Here is a 22,875-nt window from a genome sequence, read left to right as displayed (position 1 = left end):
ACAGTTACATGGGGAAGATGGGTATCGAGGGATATGGGCCAAGTGCAGGCAATTGGGACTAGCTTAGTGGTATAAACTGGGCGACATGGACATGTTGGGCCGAAGGGCCTGTTTCCATGTTGTAACTTCTATGATTCTATGATTCTATCTACAAGGCACAGGTCAGGTGTGTGATGGAATACTCTCCACTTGCCTGGACGAGTGCAACAACAACAACACGCAAAGTTCGACACAATCCAGGACAAAGCAGCCTACCTTCTGTCTTCACAAAGGAGGACACAAATAACCTCCATAGAAATGTTAGGGAACCAAGGGTCTAGTGAGAGGGAGGAACTGAAGGAAACCAGTATTAGTAAAAAAAAGTGCTCGGGAAATTAATGGGGCTGAAGGCTGACATCCCCAGGGCCTGGTAATCTACATACCCAGGGCCTGGTAATCTGCATCCCAGAGTACTAAAGGAAGTGGCCCTGGAAATAGTGGATGCATTGGTGGTCATCTTCCAAAATTCTATAGACTCTGGAACAGTTCCTACAGATTGGAGGGTGGCAAATGTAATCCTACTATTTAAAAAAAGGGAGAGAAAAAACAGGGAATGACAGACCAGTTAGCCTAACATCAGTAGTGGGGATGATACCCGGACTTCAAGGGTTAAGTTACGAGGAGAGATTACACAAATTGGGGTTGTATTCTCTGGAGTTTCGAAGGTTAAGGGGTGACCTGATCGAAGTTTATAAGATATTAAGGGGAACGGATAGGGTGGATAGAGAGAAACTATTTCCGCTGGTTGGGGATTTTAGGAGTAGGGGGCACAGTCTAAAAATTAGAGCCAGACCTTTCAGGAGCGAGATTAGAAAACATTTCTACACACAAAGGGTGGTAGAAGTTTGGAACTCTCTTCCACAAGCGGCAATTGATACTAGCTCAATTGCTAAATTTAAAAGTGAGATAGATAGCTTTTTGGCAACCAAAGGTATTAAGGGATATGGGCCAAAGGCAGGTATGATCTTATCAAATGGCGGAGCAGGCACGAGGGGCTGAATGGCCTAATCCTGTTCCTATGTTCCTAGAAGGACAAGGGCAGCAGGCAGATGGGAACAACTCCACCTGCACGTTCCCCTCAAAGACACACACCATCCCGACTTGGAAATATATTGCCGTTCTTTCATCGCTGCTGGGTCAAAATCCTGGAACTCCCTACCTAACAGCACTGTGGGAGAACCTTCACCACACGGACTACAGCGGTTCAAGGTGGCAGCTCACCACCACCTTCTCAAGGCCAATTAGGGATGGGCAATAAACGCTGGCCTTGCCAGCGACGCCCACATCCCATGAACAAATAAAAAAAATATTGAACCCTGCATGGCCTATACTTGCTTGGGATTGCCCTTAAAGGTATCACGCTACATTTGTGTAAGAGATTTAGGACAGAGAGCAGGAGAAACATTTTGCACAGAAGACTGTGAGGCTGTGGAATGCACTACAGGAAATAATGATTGAAGCAAACAACATGTCAACTTTTAAGACTCGTTTAGATAGGTGGTTGAATGAAAAGGGATACAAGGATAAAGAAGAAGGGCAGGCACATGTGATTAAGACTGCTGCTCATTTGCAGGATAAACACCAACATGGTTGGGCCAAACTGCCTGTATAGGTGTTGTAATTTCTATGTAACCATAACAACTGGATTCTTTCCCTTTTTAATCCCTTAACTCAATCCACAAAAACTATTTCTAGTCAGTGCTAAAACCAGGTTTACTTATTTCCCCTACCTTTGGATCTTCTTTTACATAGAAACCCCTGCATCCTAATTTAGGCACAATTCTAGTTCTATAACATAATTCTTAATATGTACACAAATACAAGGCGCGTTAAGACTTAACTCCGCTCCTTGCTGCGGTCTTCCCAGGCACATCCACTCCTCCAAACTTTCTACTTTCAATGTGCTCAAAACATGATTCAACTCCCTCCCCCCTCTCTCTTTGTCCCGTTTCTGTCCCCCTTCCCCCCACTCTCTCTCTGTCATAATAGCTTAAATTCATCCCACTCTTCTATTTACTCTCTGTCAGTATGGCTCAAGGAAAGGCCATTCCATTTGTGCAGCTTCCCCATCCCAAAACTCATCCCAATATCCACAAAATCTAAATATTTCCTTCCTACACCACGGAGGGTGAAACTCATCTTGGGCAATAGTACAAAACGGGTGACAGCGTATCAGCAGCCCGTTACATAGAAACACAAAAAATTTACAGCACAGGAGGCCATTCGTCCCACCGTGTCTGTGTCGGTCAAAATAGAGCTACCCAGCCTAATCCCACTTTCCAGCACTTGGTCCGAAGCCTTGTAGGTTATGGCACTTCAAATGCACATCCAAGTACTTTTTAAATGGCAGGGGGATGATTCAGAAGGGAGAGAAGCAGAACTGGAAATTGAAGGCAGAAAATTACTAAGTGAGTTTGGAAGGCAGAGGGAACAAAAGTTAGAAACTAGACAGCAACACAGTTTGGCAGTGCTTAATGGTATATACATCAATGCAGTGAGTATGGTGAATAAGGCAGATGAGCTGGGGGCACAGATAGACACGTGGAAGTACGATATCATAGCTATTACAGAAACATGGCTTAAACAGGGGCAGGAATGGCAGCTCAACATTCCTGGTTACAGGGTTTTCAGATGAGATGGAGAGGGGGGTAAAAAAGGAGGGGGGGGGGTGGCAATATTGGTTGCCGAATGGCCTGTTTCTCTGCTGTACATTTTATGTAATTCTAAATGCGTGCTGATCAGGACCACACGCCTCTAAATCACAGTTGCCACCCTTCTCAAAACTATTAAAAGCCATCCAGGTATTCAAGAGTTTCCTCTTTTCCTGCTGCTGCAGTTTGCCTCTGTGGGCTGGAATGCATGATTCAGAAACTTTTTGCCTTCTCAGAAGTTGCAAAGTACAGACAATTGGTCCCCAAGCTCAGCAATCTTACAAGACAAGAGACTCCACTCTTCAGCACCTGATGCAGACGGAGGTCCCCTGAATACCTTGTGGATCCAGGATATCCACATCGCACAGTCCACACACAAGTTAATGGGAGTTGCAGTGGGCAATCTCTCAACTGCTGAGAGTGAGCATCGTACTGGGAACACTGGGATCAATAGGCTAAATGCAGAAACAGCCTATCTTAGTGCTTCCAGCTTTCCTTGACATAGCAGAAGAGCACTCCAAACAGTAAGTCAGACATCAAACTGCTTTTATTTTAAATATATATTTTATGGTAAATATTATAACATATTTTCATCAGTAAATATTCTATCATAAGGTTACTTCTAAAGCTTTAAATAGAACACATTCTTCCAGAAAGGAGACTAAAGAGTTATCACAAAATAGTTTCAGTATCTCACTGAAATTTTTTAAAAAGTGGAATCTTTAAATGGAAATATGAATGAAGTACTTATGAAGTTTAGATAAAAATCTAGTCAAGAATTTTGAAGTTATTGAGAAGGCAAGTCAGCACAGGTTAAATTGGCAGTGCCATAGGAAATGTTCCTAGCACCTCCATCCACAATTCCACAAACTCCCCCCTCAGTGATTCAACTGGTAAAGGCAGTGTGTAACTGAGCCATACAGATGGAAGATTCTAGGTTTGATTTCTGGTCTGTACTGAGTTAGCTGATTTCATCTATGGCAGCAACTGTGATAATACAACTGACTTCTACAAATTACACCAGGCGATTTAGGGATGGGGAGGGAGGAGGGAGAAAAATCAGCCAGGATTCCTGCTCCCTTTTGTTATCCAGTGATTCCTGCTGGAAAGTGTGCATATTTGATATTGGGCAAGGACATAACACTTAATTCAGATGTTCTGTCCCACCCCTACACAACGTAATAGTTACCAATAGTCATTGCCTAGGTTCGGATGAAGAATTGTCATTTGAGTGAAAGTACCAGAGAACACCCTGCCTCCGTGGAATACCAGCAAGTCAGTGCCTTCAGGAGATCTGGAGGAAGAGAAAATTGGCAACGAAGATATGATCTTTCCTACCTTTAGCAACAGTACATGGCAGGAAAGCAGTGCAAAAATTGAAACTATTCAGGTACCACTGACATGTCCACAACACAAACACTTCCTGTAATCAGAGGAACTGTCCAATACGAAACAAATACCTGCCCATCCAAGTTGCTGGAACCTCATTTCAAACCAATAAATAGCATAAAGTTTTGAACAGCTCAAAAACAGGCAAAAGGGACAGGAAAACTGTTTTGTTAATGAACAGATAAGTACTCACTTTTTCTGTCGCCTTCGTGAAGTGGAACACAGTTTGTGGCTGTTGTCACTACCATCCTCCGACCTGTCAGTACTGTCTTGCTTTGCTTGAGATGGGCTCGCTCTTAGCACAGTAAAATCTGGAGTTGGGTCAAACCTTTTCAACTCGCCCTGCCCCAGCGAGCTCCGCTCACTACAGTAGCACAAGGCACACAGCTGTTCATTGCTGCAAGGGAAGCAACATATTAGTATTATAGTTTTATTCCATATCACAAATTATCTCCCCCCTCCATGTATATTTTTCTCAATACAGCAATTCAGAAAAATATTTTGATTACCATCACTTCAAGATATATACTAAATACAGGCATGCATCTAGAGCTCCACATGGAAATATCGAAAACCTCACAATTCCCAGTCACATAAAAAATGCCCACGTAAACCATTCAACTGGGTGCATATCATTAGAGAAGTTGGACTTCAGGCAAACAGATTTATGTTTCTTCCCAGTCAGTCATTAAAATCAGAGGTATGCAGCTAACAAACATTAAGAATACAAAGATCTACTTCCAAAAAACACATGTATTCCACCTTCCTATTCGAAGTAAAATAATGCTATATATATCTGAAGCGTCCACTTATGTTTCCTACTTTTATTCCTTGGTACACTCCTGCCCAAGTTAGCAGATCTCAGGCAGCACAGCTACAACTGTTTTTTGCGACCCTGGGTTTGTGTGAAGTGAGGGTTCCTGCTTCTGTTTGCTATGCAGCAAGCCCTGCTGAATGGGCATGTGGACATTGTGTGAAAATAAGTTAATCTGTGCTGCCACAAACAGTGAACCAATCTGCCAAGATTTGCTGTCAAGAACGACACATGAATAATCTGACCATTTGGGTGAGATAACAGAGGCAAACTGATACTCATGAAGCAGTGACTTCACAAGAGATGGGGAAGGGAAAAAACATTTAATGAACTTTGCACCTAGATTTTTGATTACGTTCTTTCAACACCTAATGCAGGCTTGGAGACTACAAGACATACCATAGATAATAAGCCAATAGTCAGCAAATAAATTGGTTCCCCATTTACTACATTAAAGGCGCTATACAAATCCAAGTTGCTGTTGTTTTTTTTTATTAGTTCACGGGATGTGGGCGTCGCTGGCAAGGCCGGCATTTATTGCCCATCCCTAATTGCCCTTGAGAAGGTGGTGGTGAGCCGCCTTCTTGAACCGCTGCAGTCCGTGTGGTGACGGTTCTCCCACAGTGCTGTTAGGAAGGGAGTCCCAGGATTTTCACCCAGCGACAATGAAGGAACGGCGATATATTTCCAAGTCGGGATGGTGTGTGACTTGGAGGGGAACGTGCAGGTGGTGTTGTTCCCATGCGCCTGCTGCCCTTGTCCTTCTAGGTGGTAGAGGTCGCGGGTTTGGGAGGTGCTGTCGAAGAAGCCTTGGCGAGTTGCTGCAGTGCATCCTGTGGATGGTGCACACTGCAGCCACAGTGCGCCGGTGGTGAAGGGAGTGAATGTTTAGGGTGGTGGATGGGGTGCCAATCAAGCGGGCTGCTTTATCTTGGATGGTGTCGAGCTTCTTGAGTGTTGTTGGAGCTGCACTCATCCAGGCAAGTGGAGAGTATTCCATCACACTCCTGACTTGTGCCTTGTAGATGGTGGAAAGGCTTTGGGGAGTCAGGAGGTGAGTCACTCGCCGCAGAATACCCAGCCTCTGACCTGCTCTCGTAGCCACAGTATTTATATGGCTGGTCCAGTTAAGTTTCTGGTCAATGGTGACCCCCAGGATGTTGATGGTGGGGGATTCGGCGATGGTAATGCCGTTGAATGTCAAGGGGAGGTGGTTGGACTCTCTCTTGTTGGAGATGGTCATTGCCTGGCACTTATCTGGCGCGAATGTTACTTGCCACTTATCAGCCCAAGCCTGGATGTTGTCCAGGTCTTGCTGCATGCGGGCTCGGACTGCTTCATTATATGAGGGGTTGCGAATGGAACTGAACACTGTGCAGTCATCAGCGAACATCCCCATTTCTGACCTTATGATGGAGGGAAGGTCATTGATGAAGCAGCTGAAGATGGTTGGGCCTAGTACACTGCCCTGAGGAACTCCTGCAGCAATCCCCTGGGGCTGAGATGATTGGCCTCCAACAACCACTACCATCTTCCTTTGTGCTAGGTATGACTCCAGCCACTGGAGAGTTTTCCCCCTGATTCCCATTGACTTCAATTTTACTAAGGCTCCTTGGTGCCACACTCGGTCAAATGCTGCCTTGATGTCAAGGGCAGTCACTCTCACCTCACCTCTGGAATTCAGCTCTTTTGTCCATGTTTGGACCAAGGCTGTAATGAGGTCTGGAGCCGAGTGGTCCTGGCGGAACCCAAACTGAGCATCGGTGAGCAGGTTATTGGCGAGTAAGTGCCGCTTGATAGCACTGTCGACGACACCTTCCATCACTTTGCTGATGATTGAGAGTAGACTGATGGGGCGGTAATTGGCCGGATTGGATTTGTCCTGCTTTTTGTGGACAGGACATACCTGGGCAATTTTCCACATTGTCGGGTAGATGCCAGTGTTGTAGCTGTACTGGAACAGCTTGGCTAGAGGCGCAGCTAGTTCTGGAGCACAAGTCTTCAGCACTACAGCTGGGATGTTGTCGGGGCCCATAGCCTTTGCTGCATCCAGTGCACTCAGCCGTTTCTTGATATCACGTGGAGTGAATCGAATTGGCCGAAGACTGGCTTCCGTGATGGTGAGGATATCGGGAGGAGGCTGAGATGGATCGTCCACTCGGCACTTCTGGCTGAAGATGGTTGCAAACGCTTCAGCCTTGTCTTTTGCACTCACGTGCTGGACTCCGCCATCATTGAGAATGGGGATGTTTGCAGAGCCTCCTCCTCCCGTTAGTTGTTTAATTGTCCACCACCATTCACGACTGGATGTGGCAGGACTGCAGAGCTTTGATCTGATCCGTTGGTTGTGGAATCGCTTAGCTCTGTCTATAGCATGTTGCTTCCACTGTTTAGCATGCATGTAGTCCTGAGTTGTAGCTTCACCAGGTTGGCACCTCATTTTTAGGTACGCCTGGTGCTGCTCCTGGCATGCTCTTCTACACTCCTCATTGAACCAGGGTTGATCCCCTGGCTTGTTGGTAATGGTAGAGTGAGGAATATGCCGGGCCATGAGGTTACAGATTATGCTGGAATACAATTCTGCTGCTGCTGGCCCACAGCGCCTCATGGATGCCCAGTTTTGAGCTGCTAGATCTGTTCTGAATCTATCCCATTTAGCACGGTGGTAGTGCCACACAACACGTTGGATGGTGTCCTCAGTGCGAAGACGGGATTTCATCTCCACGAGGACTGTGCGGTGGTCACTCCTACCAATACTATCATGGACAGATGCATTTGCGACAGGTAGATTGGTGAGGACGAGGTCAAGTAAGTTTTTCCCTCGTGTTGGTTCGCTCACCACCTGCCGCAGGCCCAGTCTGGCAGCTATGTCCTTCAGGACTCGGCCAGCTCGGTCAGTAGTGGTGCTACCGAGCCACTCTTGGTGATGGACATTGAAGTCCCCCACCCAGAGTACATTTTGTGCCCTTGCTACCCTCAGTGCTTCCTCCAAGTGGTGCTCAACATGGAGGAGGACTGATTCATCAGCTGAGGGAGGACGGTAGGTGGTAATCAGCAGGAGGTTTCCTTGCCCATGTTTGACCTGATGCCATGAGATTTCATGGGGTCCAGAGTCAATGTTGAGGACTCCCAGGGCCACTCCCTCCTGACTGTATATCACTGTACCGCCACCTCTGGTGGGTCTGTCCTGCCGGTGGGATGGTGATGGAAGAGTCTGGGACGTTGGCTGAAAGATATGATTCTGTGAGTATGGCTATGTCAGGCTGTTGCTTGACTAGTCTGTGGGACAGCTCTCCCAATTTTGGCACAAGTCCCCAGATGTTAGTAAGGAGGACCTTGCAGGGTCGACTGGGCTTGGTGTTTTGCCGTTGTCGTGTCCGGTGCCTAGTGGTCCGATGCCGGGTGGTCCGTCCGGTTTTATTCTTATTATGACTTTTCGTAGCGAGATTTTACAACTGAGTGGCTTGCTAGGCCATTTCAGAGGGCAATTAAGAATCAACCACATTGCTGTGGGTCTGGAGTCACATATCGGCCAGACCGGGTCAGGGCGGCAGGCTTCCTTCCCTAAAGGACATTAGTGAACCAGATGGGTTTTTACGACAATCCGGTAGTTTCATGGCCATCATTACTGATACTAGTATTTTAATTCCAGATTTTTATTTTAATTAATTGAATTTAAATTCGCCAGCTGCCGTGGCGGGATTTGAACTCATGACTCTGGATTTTAGTCCAGGCCTCTGGATTACTCGCCCAGTAACATAACCACTATGCTACCGTACTACAGGTAATACTATCAAAACAAAAAACTGACAGATCCACCATTTAAAATTGAACAGTAGATTAGTTGTCCATTCTGTAAGAACAGTAGCATTAAAAAAATTGACCTTTCAACATTGAAGAAATTACTTCACATCTGCCTACTTTCAGTGTTTCCCTTTATACAAATGGTTATTCAACAACTTTAAAGGGAATGTGTAGGAGGAAGGGAAGTACTTTGAATCTAAATAATTCACCACCAGAGAGACAGGTAAAACAAATTATTTAAAGTGTCTCCTCTCAGAGAGGAGATATTCCCATTTGAGCCCATTAAAAAGCAGCCTTTTGGGAATGTGTCATTTCATGTCTTCCCTGTGGACGTTACTTGGTCGGATGAGAGAGCAGAGCAGACATCCAGCACTTAGAAGGATGTGGATCTTAATTCAGTAAAATGACGACAGATAATCTAAATAAGTCATCCAAATTAGTCTTTTGCTGAGGCAAATCTCCAAACAGACTACTTTTTTGATAGACACAAATAGAAAAAAGTAAATTTTCTGTATGGAGGAGACATTTTACTTTTTTAGCCTTTTAAGGGAGAAGAGTTCAGATAATATTAAGAAGGTCCAAGCAAATTCTATTTATCCAAATGAGCAGTTAACAAATTATTCAAAAATACAGTAGTCAGTTTCAGAAAGTTTGGGGAACTGTACAAAAAGCATGTTTTGCAAATGTCATAAGGGAGGGACCAATTAATGTATATCAGTAATCATTCTACATTGTGTATGTTGCAATAAGAGTCTAGTGTATAATTATGAAAACAAACCATTTGAACTTGTGCAGTCAATAAAAAGATTCAACCTATCAGCAATTTTTCACTCTTCTGATTTTTTGTACATATCATCTGTTCAGAGTATGGGCAACACATCCCCAGTAGCCAAACTGATTGGCCCTTCTTGTTGAACGACTGCAGTCTTTGTAGTGTTGACGTGTTTTGCAGCAATTGTTTATTCAATGGAGTGGCTTACTAGGCCATTTCAAAGGGCATTAAGAACTAACAATGTCGTGTCCAGCTGGACTCAAAATATCGGATTTTAAAAAAAGTTTCACAACTTGTCAAGGTGGGATTTTAACTCAACTTCTGGGTTGCTAGTCCAGTACCATAATCCTAACACACCAGACTCCTGGCCTATCTGAAGCAATAATGGAGCAATTAACAGCTTAATTTGAAATATTAAACAGACGACTAATGATGCAAATTTCTCAACTTTGTTTTTAAAAATATCTTGTATAATCCACGAGAATGGAGTCTGCGGCAGCGCACTGGCACAGCTGAGCCACAATAGCCTGCATTTACATAGCGCCTTTAACCTAGAACATCCCAAGGAGCTTCCCAGGAACTATGACAAAAATGGACACCGAGCCAAAGCAGGAGCTATTAGGACATGTGACTAAAAGCTTGGACAAACAGGTAAGTTTTAAGGAGAGTCTTAAAGGAGGGGAGAGAGAGGTGGAGAGACAGAGATGTTTAGGGAGAGAATTCCAGAGCTGAGGGTCTAGACGGCTGAAGGCACAGGCGCTAATGGTAGGGGGAAAGGAGTGGGGGACGCACGAGGCTAGAGTTGAAGGAACGCAAAGTACTCTGAGGGTTGTGAGCTGGAGAAGGTTACCAAGACAAGGAGGGGTGAGGCCATGGAGAGATTTGAATACGAAGATGATGAGAATTTTCAAATCGAGGCGTTTGTGGACTGGGAGCCAATGTAGGTCAGTGAGGATAGGAAAACAAATTGAGGCATTATATTCCAGTATTACAGAATTAACACTTAATCAATGTTTAGCTGAGTTACGAAAGGTTCATAATTTGAGGGATAATTGGTAATCAATTCAGCAATTAGAGTTCAAGTGATCTAAATTGTTACGTACATTTAATCCGGTACATACAAATTTACAACAGCACATTGCAGGCTATTGCCAACATCTGTATACATTGTCAATTAGTTATTTTTTGCTTGTGTCTTGATGTGGGTACCGAGTCACTGTTTAATGTGTAATGTTCCAATGTACACCACTGCAACACCTCTGAAGTTGCGCTGATCCAGCTCTGAAACGTAGCCCAATTCAGATTTCTGGGAACTCGACAAAAACACTTCCAAATTCTGTACACCTAAAGGAAAGCTTCCCACTCCCAACAACTTTGTTCATCCTGCTGCGTAATAGTTCCTCTACTCCCTGCCCCTCCCCCCACCAACAACACTTACTTGTTGCGTGGCGCTTAATGAAAGGGCTCTGGAATTTTTTTTTAAATGCTCGAGTATGCATAAAGCTTTTTGAAAAACTAATTTGTTCCTAATTCCAAACTTTTTATAATCCAATTGATCTCCTTGCAATAGGTAAAATGATTACAGCAAGCTGGCTATAGTGAAGTGATGGGGAGAGAACAGTGACAACCTTACTGTACCCATCAGCTGCAATATAAAGGGAGCAGTTTCATAAACCAATGGGAACATACCACTGGATTTGTGCGACAAACTAAATGGGGTGCAAATAAGTTGTCTTCCACCAGAAGTCACCTATTCAAGGTGAACACTTGCCAAAGCATTTCTAGAATGACCGTGGAATCCTGGGGCATTTGGACCAGTTCTGTGGCAGCAGGGGTCCATTCCAAGTGGACGGGTTGCACCTCAACAGATCAGGGACCAATATTCTCACAGGAAAGTTAACTAGTGCTCTGAGGGAGGGATTAAAACTAATTTGGTGGGGGTATGGGCACCAGGATAAAACATTTGAAAGGAGAAACAAGGTGCACAGAGGACTCGGAGAGACAAATAGGAGGGATCAGATAGGAGGCAAATGCAAGGCAGTCTGAGATATGTTCGGAGTGCACGTGCATAAATGCATGTAGCTTGGTAAATAAGGTTGGTGAGCTGCAGACACAAGTCGCCACGTGGGATTACGATATAGTGGCAATAACAGAGGAAGAAGGGAGCAATTGGGTACTAAATATTCCTGGCTTCAAGGTATTCCGGAAAGATAGGGAATGAAAGAAGGGGGTGGCAGTATTGATGAAAGAAGCGGTTCAAGAAGGCGGCTCACCACCACCTTCTCAAGGGCAATTAGGACTGGGCAATAAATGCCGGCCTCGCCAGCGACGCTCACATCCCATGAACGAATAAAAAAAGATTATAGCACTGGATAGGGATAACGTAATTGCGAGGTCTAAGACAGAATCTATCTGGTTAGAATTAAGGAATAGAGGAGCTATTAAGCGGCTGGGTATATACAATAGGCCACCAGATAGTAGGTAGGAGATAGAGGAGCAAATTTGCAGGCAAATTACAGAAAGATGCAAGAACTGTTGAGTAGCGATAATAGGGACTTCAATTCTCCCAATATAGACTGGGATAGCAACAATGTAAAGGGTACGGGGCGGGGGGAGGAATTCTTGAAATGTGTGCAGGAGAACTTCCTTGATCAGTTTGTTTCCAGCTCAACAGGGAAGGAAGTAGAGCTGGATCTAGTTCTGGGGAATGAAGTGAGGCAAGCGGAGTATCTTTCAGTGGGGGACCCCCGTTCCCTGGGGGTCGGTATTAAGACCACTGCTTTTCTTGATGTATATTAATAACTTGGACTTGGGTGTACAGGGCACAATTTCAAAATTTGCAGATGACACAAAACTTGGAAGTGTAGTGAACAGCGAGGAGGATAGTGATAGGTTTCAAGAGGATGTAGACAGGCTAGTGGCATGGGCGGACACGTGGCAGATGAAATTTAACGCAGAAAAATGAGAGGGGATACATTTTGGTAGGAAGAATGAGGAGAGGCAATATAAATTAAAGGGCACAATTCTAAAAGGGGTACAGGAACAGAGAAACCTGGGGATATATGTGCACAAATCATTGAAATGGCAGGGCAGGTTGAGAAAGTGGTTAAAAAAGCATAGAGTCAGAGTACAAATGCAAGGAAGTCATGATGAACCTTTATAAAACACTGGTTCAGCCACAACTGGAGTATTGTGTCCACTTCTGGGCACTGCACTTTAGGAAGGATGTGAAGGCCTTAGAAAGGGTGTAGAAGAGATTTACTAGGATGATTCCAGGGATGAGGGACTTTAGTTATGTGGATAGACTTGAGAAGCTGGGGTTGCTCTCCTTGAAACAGAGAATTCCACACCGTTCACCTGAGGAAAGAGGAAGCCTCTGAAAGCTTGTGGAATTTAAAATAAATTTGTTGGACTATAACTTGGTGTTGTAAAATTGTTTACAATTGAAACAGAGAAGGTTGAGAAGAGATTTGATAGAGGTATTCAAAATAATGAAGGGTCTTGACAGTAGATAGAGAGAAACTGTTCCCATTGGCAGAAGGGTCAAGAACCAGAGGACATAGATTTAAGGTGATTGGCAAAAGAATCAAAGGTGACATGAGGAAAAACTTTTTTTTTTTTTATATACAGTGAATGGTTCGGATCTGGAATGCATTGCCCGAGGGGGTGATGCAGGCAGATTCAAATCATGGCCTTCAACAGGGAACTGGATACATACTTCAAAAGGCAAAACATTGCAGGGCTATGGGGATAGGACGGGGGAGTGGAACGAGCTGGACTGCCGGCACAGACTCAATCGGCCAAATGGCCTCCTTCCACGCTGTAACCTATGATTCTTCTAAGTAATGGAGAGGGTTGATGAGGGTAAGTGCAGTTGATATTGTTTATATGGACTTTCAAAAGGCATTTGATAAAATACCACATTAGCAAAATTAAAGCCCATGGGATTCAAGGGACAGTGGTGGTGTAGATACAAAATTGGCTAAAGGACAGAAAGCAGAGAGTAATGGTGAACAGTTGTTTTTCAGACTGGAGGGAAGTGTACAGCAGTGTTCCCTAGGGGTCGGTATTAGGACCACTGCTCTTTTTGATATATATTGATGACCTGGACTTGGGTATAGAGGATATAATTTCAAAGTTTGCAGATGACACGAAACTCGGAAATGTAGTAAACAATGTGAAGGATAGTAACAGACTTCAGGAGGACATAGACAGACTGGTGAAATGGGCAGACACATGGCAGATGAAATTTAACACAGAGAAACGTGAAGTGATAAATTTTGGTAGAAAAATGAGGCGGCACAATATAAACTAAATTAAAGGGGGTGCAGGAACAGAGACACCTGTGGTTGTACATACACAAATCTTTGAAGGTGGCAGGACAAGTTGAGAAGACTGTTAAAAAAGCATGTGGAATCCTGGGCTTTATTAATAGAGGCAGAGAGTACAAAAGCAAGGAAGTTACACTAACCCTTTATAAATCACTGGTTAGGCCTCAGCTGGAGTAGTGTGTTCAATTCTGGGCACCACACTTTAGGAAAGGTGTCAACACCTTAGAGAGGGTGAATGTAAGGAGTCTTACAACACCAGGTTATAGTCCAACAGCTTTATTGGAATGACAAGCTTTCGGAGCTTTCCTCCTCCATCAGGTGACGAAGGAGGAAAGCTCCGAAAGCTTGTCATTCCAATAAAGCTGTTGGACTATAACCTGGTGTTGTAAGACTCCTTACATTTGTCCACCCCAGTCCATCACCGGCATCTCCACATCTTAGAGAGGGTGCAGAGAGATTTACTCGAACTGTACCATGGATGAGGGACTTCAGTTATGTGGAGAGACTGGAGAAGCTGGGGTTGTCGTCCTTAGAGCAGAGGAGGTTAAGAGGAGATTTGATAGAGGTGTTCAAAATCATGAAGGGTTTTGATAGAGTAAATAAGAAGAAGCTGTTTCCAGTGGCAGAAGGGTCGGTAACTAGAGGACACAGATTTAAGGAGATTGTTAAAAAAACGAGAGGCGGCATGAGGAAACATTTTTTTACAATCTGGAAGGCACTGCCTGAAAGAGTGGTGGAAGCAGATTTAATAATAACTTGCAAAAGGGAATTGGATAAATACTTGAAGGGAAAAAAGTTACAGAACTATGGGGAAAGAGTGGGACTAACTGGATTGTTCTTTCAAAGAGCCGGCACAGACACGATGGGCTGAATGGCCATCTGTGCTGTATCATTCGAAGACTCTATGAAACTATGAATGAGTTTTACAAACATTTACACTTTGAAAAGCTGTAAAGGCTTAACAAAAATGGTCATGAATATTAATTGCACAAACTGAAAGGCACCAGCTTCTCCCATTCAAATCGAACCAACAGTTCTGGCTGCTCTAACCAGTGCCACCGCATATATTTGGAAGCTAGTTCCCAGCATTCCCTGCATGAATCATGAGAACATGACTCAGCATTACATGTTCTGACCTGGTTTTTGCATCTAGGTTGATTGAGGCTATGGAGCTGGCAGACTCCTCAGATATTGAGCGCTGCAGGAGAGATGATTGCTCATTGGTCTCCATTTCTGTAAGGACATCCTCCTCCAATGAATCATCTTTAACTTCTGTTGAGGAAAGTAAACAAAACTATTTCATAAGTATCAAATAAACATCCAAACTATCTAGTATATTTCCACCTATACAGTACTTTAATAAAACATTCATACAATCCATAATTTTAAGTACTTTATACAAGTCTTGCCTCACTGGTAATCCTAGATAAATTGTAAGCTACTGGGAAAAGTACATTAAAAAGACCTTTTTAAAAAAAAACGTAGCAGAACGTGAAAATCCTACAGCAGGGGTGTCCACGTCTTCGATCTTCATGGGCCGCACAAGTGCGTGCAAAGGATTGCGGGATCACAGATAAGGTTTAAATCCATGTTCCAATGAATTTGCATACATCTCAATTTGCTGACGCTAAACAGGTCGTGGTGTTCTGAATTGGCATTTATCCAACGAGACAGCACTAAGAACAATCATTTTTGAACTTACAGGCTTACAAAATTCAAACAAGACTAAGCAGCAGATAAGAAACATGAGCACAAATAGCACTGAGTTGCCTAAGCTTTGAGAGCCGAACTGTCAGGACTCTGGAACTGCAGTTTAAAAACCCGTGCCCAAAAGGATTTTATTCCATATGAGCATTTGATAGTCTACGGAACATTTTTTCCACTTGGCGCTGTCGGAATTTGCAAAGTGCAATGATGGACATCTAAAATTTTCACACAGCTGCTTTGCAGGCACTTTGCCTCACTGAGATTTCAGTAAAACAATAATGGTAGGTGCACAAAACGTTCATTGTATTATGTGCACTTGACCTACGAAAAACATTCAACAATGTGTTGAGTAATGGAGGGGTTCACCTGGGCCACAGTGAACTCAAAGATCTGGTCTAGGCCATTCTCTGGTGCTTGGCTCAGAGGTTCAGCTCTAATAAACCAGCCCTTGGCAGTGGGTCCCTAATCCCCCAACTATCCTTTGAATGGTTATGTCCACTCACTTCTCTCTAGTCACCTTGGAGAGTGAAAGACCAACTGAAGTATGCCTATACAAGAGTTGAGATCCCACACCTTACAATCATTAATAATGTCTAGAATCACACATATACTTCTAGTGAAGAAGTACTCAGTGCTTGAGCTGTGGTGAGACCAGAACTTACATCTGCAGTGCGCTAAAATGGCCGGGCCACCCTATTACTGCCCTATTGAGAGGGTAACTATTGTCACTAAATGTTCTGCCTGATATGTGACTCAAGTTGTTGTGGTACATCCTGTATCTGTGTAGGTAACAGCATATAACCTACAACCCCCATGATATAGCTCTCATATACAGAAATTGTTAGCAGGAGTTATATATCTCCGCCCAGTTGAATCATAATTTTTTTTACCACATTGTTATGATATAGTTTAGGCATTGCAGTTGCACTGGAGCAGGGTGATAAGTCTCCTGATGTATCTATCGCACATACACAGAATATAGCTACAGGAATTAAAATTCCCTGGTAAATGAGGCTCAGGTGAAATTTCCAATTTTAGGATTGAACTAGAACTCAATGCTCAGGCATTGAAAGAGTAGGCCTTTGTGAGGAAATCCTTAATGGGACTTCCATTAATAATTAACATTTAAGAGTACATTTAATGATTGTAGTGTGATTATGTTAGAAATGTTATTTGTACAGCTCCATATGCAGCTGTGTCTGAAATTCGAGAGATGGCAACGGAAACCTGCTAGGGAAAAAAATATATAAATTTAAGACTGTGATTAGTCCTAATTGTATTGATTGAATTAGTTGTTTTTCTGTGGGTTCATTTCTGATCTACAATACAGTGAATGAGTCAAGTTACTTACTGAAGCCAAACAAAAAAACATGACATTTGGGCCAGGATTTTGCAATTCTGTGCTGGCCAGCCCAATTTTCTGCCTGTTAGAATGAACTGGCTAAAAATCATGGTTTGGGGAACACAAAAGCAAAAATTTCCAGCCATGCTTTTCTTTATTCTTGACAGATTTAATAGGCCAGTCCTACAAATTTACGGCACTACGTTCTTAGACACAAAACTTTTCATTGTAAAGATATATAGTCCTTCAAAACTTACATTGCACCTGAGGGAAAATCGTGAACTCTTAAACAATTTTTTTTTAAAACCCTGAAGGAAGAGCTGGTGGTTAAAGCTGTGGCACTGGTGGTAGTAGAGTGAAGAACAATATAAAATGATGAGTTAAAGATCACACAATAAATACACTGGAATAGTAAAAGTATATTGGTTTAAAGTAGTATTTTCCTTAAAGCTCATTAGCACCGATATGATAAATAAGTCAATTGTAAACAATTTTACAACACCAAGTTATAGTCCAGCAATTTTATTTTAAATTCACAAGCTTTCGGAGGCTACCTCCTTCCTCAGGTGAATCGTTCACCTGAGGAAGGAGGTAGCCTCCGAAAGCTTGTGAATTTAAAATAAAATTGCTGGACTATAACTTGGTGTTGTAAAATTGTTTACAATAGTCAACCCCAGTCCATCACCGGCATCTCCACATCATAAATAAGTCAGGTGACAACATTTTAAAGTCAGGGGTCTTTCATGCTGGTATTGCATGGTCACTGAAGTATTCTTTTTGGTAGGGAACAGAAGAGTAATTTATTTTTAACTGAAGATAGTTGAGACAGGCCAGTGACTCCAGCCAGAGAGTAGCAGAATCAAATTACAATCATTCTAATGCAACTTCCTCAGTAGTCGGGTTTCACCTGCTCTCAATCTAGTGCCTTCCATAACTGTCCTCAAAAAGATAAGTGCATTTTTTAAAAATTCGTTCATGGGATGTGGGCGTCGCTGGCGAGGCCAGCATTTATTGCCCATCCCTAATTGCCCTTCAGAATGTGGTGGTGAGCCGCCTTCTTGAACCGCTGCAGTCCGTGTGAAGTTTCACCCACAGTGCTGTCAGGAAGGGAGTTCCAGGATTTTGACCCAGCGATGATGAAGGAACGGCGATATATTTCCAAGTCGGGATGGTGTGTGACTTGAAGGGGGACGTGCAGGTGGTGGTGTTCCCATGTGCCTGCTGCCCTTGTCCTTCTAGGTGGTAGGGGTCGCGGGTTTGGGAGGTGCTGTCGAAGAAGCCTTGGCGAGTTGCTGCAGTGCATCCTGTGGATGGTACACACTGCAGCCACTGTGCGCCGGTGGTGAAGGGAGTGAATGTTTAGGGTGGTGGATGGAGTGCCAATCAAGCGGGCTGCTTTGTCCTGGATGGTGTCGAGCTTCTTGAGTAGTTGTAGCTGCACTCATCCAGGCAAGTGGACAGTATTCCATCACACTCCTGATGTGTGCCTTGTCGATGGTGGAAAGGCTTTGGGGAGTCAGGAGGTGAGTCACTCGCCGCAGAATACCCAGCCTCTGACCTGCTCTTGTAGCCACAGTATTTATGTGGCTGGTCCAGTTAAGTTTCTGGTCAATGGTGACCCCCAGGATGTTGATGGTAATGCCGTTGAATGTCATGGGGAGGTGGTTAGACACTCATGATAATATTTGTCAAGATAGGGAGAAAAAATTGATGTGGAGATCTTTCCCAACTGTGTTCTTACTAAGCTTGTTTAGCAAGAAAATTTTTGACCATGTTAAAGCCCAACAAGTCCATTGTTTTTTCCATAGATCAACCCCACACACCCACCTTCTCACCACATCCTAGAAGGACAAGAGCAGCAGGCACATGGGAACAATGCCACCTGCACGTTCCCCTCTAAGTCACACACCATCCCGACTTGGGAATATATCGCCGTTCCTTCATCGTCGCTGGGTCAAAATCCTGGAACTCCCTTCCTAACAGCACTGTGGGAAAACCTTCACCACACGGACTGCAGCGGTTCAAGGCGGCGGCTCAAAACCACTTTCTCAAGGGCAATTAGGGATGGGCAATAAATGCTGGCCTCACCAGCGATGCCCATATCCCATGAATGAATTTTTAAAAATCCCTTCTCTAATCAGAAACACAACTAATGTGTCTCGAGCCACTTTATACTGCCCACTTCATTGGTCTTCCCCGATAATTTATTCTGTACACCTTATGCCATTTGGGCAAAATATTTCCTACTTTTAAAAAAACTTACATCAACTAGTATTTGAACCAAGTGCCATAATAAAGAATATGCTGGAATAAATGTTGTTAATTCTCGTAATATTTGTGCCAGTGCTCTCTAAAGTGTCTTTGAAGACATAACCCAGAATCAATTTCTGAAGGGCTTTGAGTTACACACCCGATAGTCTATAGAACTTCACTACGACGCTATAGAATTTCACCACTGTGCTTCACTGAATTCCTGGTCAGAAACTATGCAGTGTCACTCCCGTGAGCCGATACAGAACTGCAAGGATGAAAATCCAGACCAATTTTTCCCCTTCTGGCTGAGAAAGGACAGCAATGAAAAATGTCACCAGTGGAATCAAGGAAGGAAAAAAAGAGTTCTTCTCACTTAGTCACATACATTTGGTAATGCATTACATCTCTGATCATTTCACTTGCTCCACGATGCACAGTTAGTTATAATAATAATAATAATAAATAATAAATAATAAATAATACAGATCAACAGATGTTATTGACTTCAAAAAGGTTTGGAAATCTAGCATTTCATAAACAGGCAATTAAAAGGTGAACTATACGCCACAGAAGACATTTACAGAAATTCAATTCTGCAGGAGCATACATGACTAACTGAAGGTGGATACATTCTGAAGGTGACACGCAACAGATGAAGCCACACTCATTCTGAAAATTGAAAATGATAAGAGTACTCGAGCTTTATTGATCATATGTCTTTAGGCAGTATTTAAATATCAATTTGACCCTAGTTACAAATTCATTATGGGCAGCCTTCGCATCTCTTTCATAACATTCTAGGTTACAATATAAAAGTTGACACGATCTAAGTTAATGGATTTGACTTTTTTTTTGGTCCATCTTACCTTAGTCTTATTTTTATTATAGATGACAATAGTGCTGATCCAAGTAATCCATCAATTCATATCACAATTTCCTGAATAATCCAAGCTTGCAGAACCAAAGCCAACACAACTAATGAATCCCATGATACTGTCCAACTTCCCACAAAATCTTTTTTTTTTTAAGAAGTCTTGCATCTAGCACCCATTTGTCATATTTTGCTCCAGATAAATAAAACCTTAGAGAATGATAGTCAGTTCAAGATGGGTTCTCCTGACCTGCAGACAAATATGTACAAGCAGCCACATATGCCCTCTGATGTACCTCAGGAATTTTCACTTATTTGGATTTGCCTATTTCGACTACTTCCCATAGGGAAGACTTGAGCAACAGTCTTTAAGTGACAAGTCAGGTAAGCAAGTTGAATATCACAACTCCAGACTCCATAGGAGCGACTCCACAGGAGATCTGCTAGCATTCTATGAAACTTCAAATATCACAATAGAGCTAAGTGAATACATCTGCACTTTTATTTGAAGTATTTATAAAAGGAGACAACAGTCCAAGAGATTATTGTAAGCAACTCACTAGCACAATGAGTTGGTGCACTGAACAGACAATCATATCTAAGATTTCCCACACGTTATGTTATCCACAAAGATATACAAAATTGAACCATAGAAGAGTAGAATAATACAGCACAGAAGCAGATTGTGCCTGTGCTGATTCTTCGAAAGAGGTATCCAATTAGTCCCGCTCCCCATAGCCCTGCAAATTTTTCCTTTTCAAGTATACATCCAAATCCCTTTTGAAAGTTACTACTGAATCTGCTTCCACCACCCTTTCAGGCTGTGCATTCCAGATCATAGCAACTCGCTGCGTAAAAAAATCTCATCCCCCCTCTGGTCCTTCTGTCAATTATCTTAAATCTGTGTCCTCTGGTCACTGACCCTTCTGCCAGTGAAAACAGTTTCTCCCTATCTACTCTATCAAAATCCCTCATAATTTTGAACACATCTATTAAATCTCCCCTTAACCTGCTCTGCTCTAACTAGAACAATCCCAGCTTCTCTAGACTCTCTACATTATTGAAGTCCCTCATCCCTGAAGGAGAAATCTCCCTCAACTGCTACAGCCTACGTTGCAGGAGCCAGTTCCAGAGCAACATAGAGATATCTGGCAGCAGGTCACTGGTCAACCTTCTCAGGCTGAATATGGTGGGCAGTCAAGGGTGGGGTGCAGGGGTGAGAGAAGGCAAGATACCAAAAGGATGAAAATATTAAAAAGCATTGAGAAAATTATAGTGAGGTGGCACAGCAGTTCACTGCACCAACATGGGTCAATGCTTGCTTTTCTCCACACCACAAGTCTTGATCTCAGCCATACAGTCAGAATAGATGCAGAGTGGAGCCATATGGTGGTCCACCAGGAGTAAGCAAATAGATTGGATGGCTCTTGGGTTTCTCCTAATGCCTAATTTGGTAGTCAATTGCTTTTCCTTGCTTTGACAGAGAAATAGAATTAAAAGTTGAATAGCCACCTACATGAATACTGACTGGCTTAACACAGTAACGAGAGCAGTCAGAATTTTTGACAAAAAGAATTGCAGAAAATGGACATCAATTCAAAATTCAGCACCAATGTGCTCATCAAGTACTTGAATGAGGCTGAAGAGTTTTCCACCCAAAAAGGTTAGACTGTCTTTTCCCTTTCAAACCAGTTACGTATTTCCAGCATTTTCTGTTTTTATTTCACATTTCCAGGATTCGCAGGGTTTATTCTGCCCCCCCACCACCGCCCCCCACCCCCCTTATCGTTAGCAAGTTGCTTTTTTATTATTTAAAACTTGCTTTGATAACCACTTAAATTTCCATACATCAAAATGGAAAGCTAGCACATCTGTGCCAATCCAAACAACCTTAGCTTATGACTGAATTTAATGCAATGTCCAAATTCACATCGGTTGTGTGGTAAGCAAAGTGCAAAGCAACGAGGAAGGAGACATTGCTGGACTTGGTTCTACGGAATGAGGCGAGCCAACTGGAGCAAGTGTCAGTGGGGGAGCATTTAGGGAGCAGCAATCGTAGTATCGTAAGGTTGAGAATAGCAATGGAAAAGGACACAGGCCACTCTAAAGTAAAAATACTCAATTGGAGGAGGACCAATTTCAATGGGTTGAGAAAAGATCTAGCCCGGGTAAATTGGAATCAAAGATTGGCAGACAAAACTGTAATTGAACAGTGGGCGGCCTTTAAGGAGGAGATGGTTCGGGTACAGTCTAGGCACATTCCCATGAGGCAGAAAGGAAGGGCAACTAAAGCCAGAGTTCCCTAGATGACAAAAGAGATAGTGAGTAAGATGAAACAGAAAAAAGAGGCGTATGACAGATATCAGGCTGATAACACAAGTGAGAACCAGGCAGAATATAGAAAGTTCAGAGGGGAAGTGAAAAAGGAAACAAGAGAGTATGAGAACAGACTGACATCCAACATAAAAGGGAATCCAAAAGTCTTCTACAGGTATGTAAACGGGTAGTAAGAGGAGGGGTGGGGCCAATTAGGGACCATGAGATCTACTCATGGAGGCCAAGGTAATAAATGGAGTACTTTGCATCTGTCTTTACCAAGGAAGAAAATGCTGCCAGAGTCTCAGTAAAGGTAGATATAGTGGAGAGGCTGCATGGACTAAAAATTGATAGAGGTACAAGAAAGGCTAGCTGTACTTAAAGTAGATAAGTCACTTGGTCCAGGATGCATCCTAGGTTGCTAAGGGAAGTAAAGGTGGAAATTGCAGAGATAACTGGCCATAATCTTCCAAACGTCCATAGATATGGGGGTGGTACCAGAGGACTGGAGAATTGCAAATGTTACACCCTTGTTCAAAAAAGGGTGCAAGGATCAACCCAGCAACTATAGGCCAGTCAGTTTAAG

The 22,875-nt window shown here is 43.2% G+C and overlaps 1 protein-coding gene across 10 annotated transcripts in view; it reads right to left on the bottom strand.

The window, feature by feature from the left end:
- kmt2ca (lysine (K)-specific methyltransferase 2Ca) overlaps positions 1–22,875 on the bottom strand; it is a 424,137-nt gene that overhangs the window by 269,245 nt on the left and 132,017 nt on the right. For all 10 annotated transcript variants that reach the window (XM_068008355.1, XM_068008384.1, XM_068008402.1 and 7 more), the window contains exons 4-5: positions 14,937–15,072; positions 4,273–4,476 (exon numbers count right to left, since the gene is read on the bottom strand). In XM_068008355.1, the coding sequence (XP_067864456.1) occupies positions 4,273–4,476; positions 14,937–15,072 (340 nt within the window). The remainder of the gene's footprint in view (positions 1–4,272; positions 4,477–14,936; positions 15,073–22,875) is intronic.

This window comes from Heptranchias perlo, chromosome 2 (assembly GCF_035084215.1).
Source record: "Heptranchias perlo isolate sHepPer1 chromosome 2, sHepPer1.hap1, whole genome shotgun sequence".
NCBI lineage: Eukaryota > Metazoa > Chordata > Chondrichthyes > Hexanchiformes > Hexanchidae > Heptranchias > Heptranchias perlo.
Note: the sequence above shows the minus strand (reverse complement) of the source record. Positions and strands in the feature narration are given on the sequence as shown.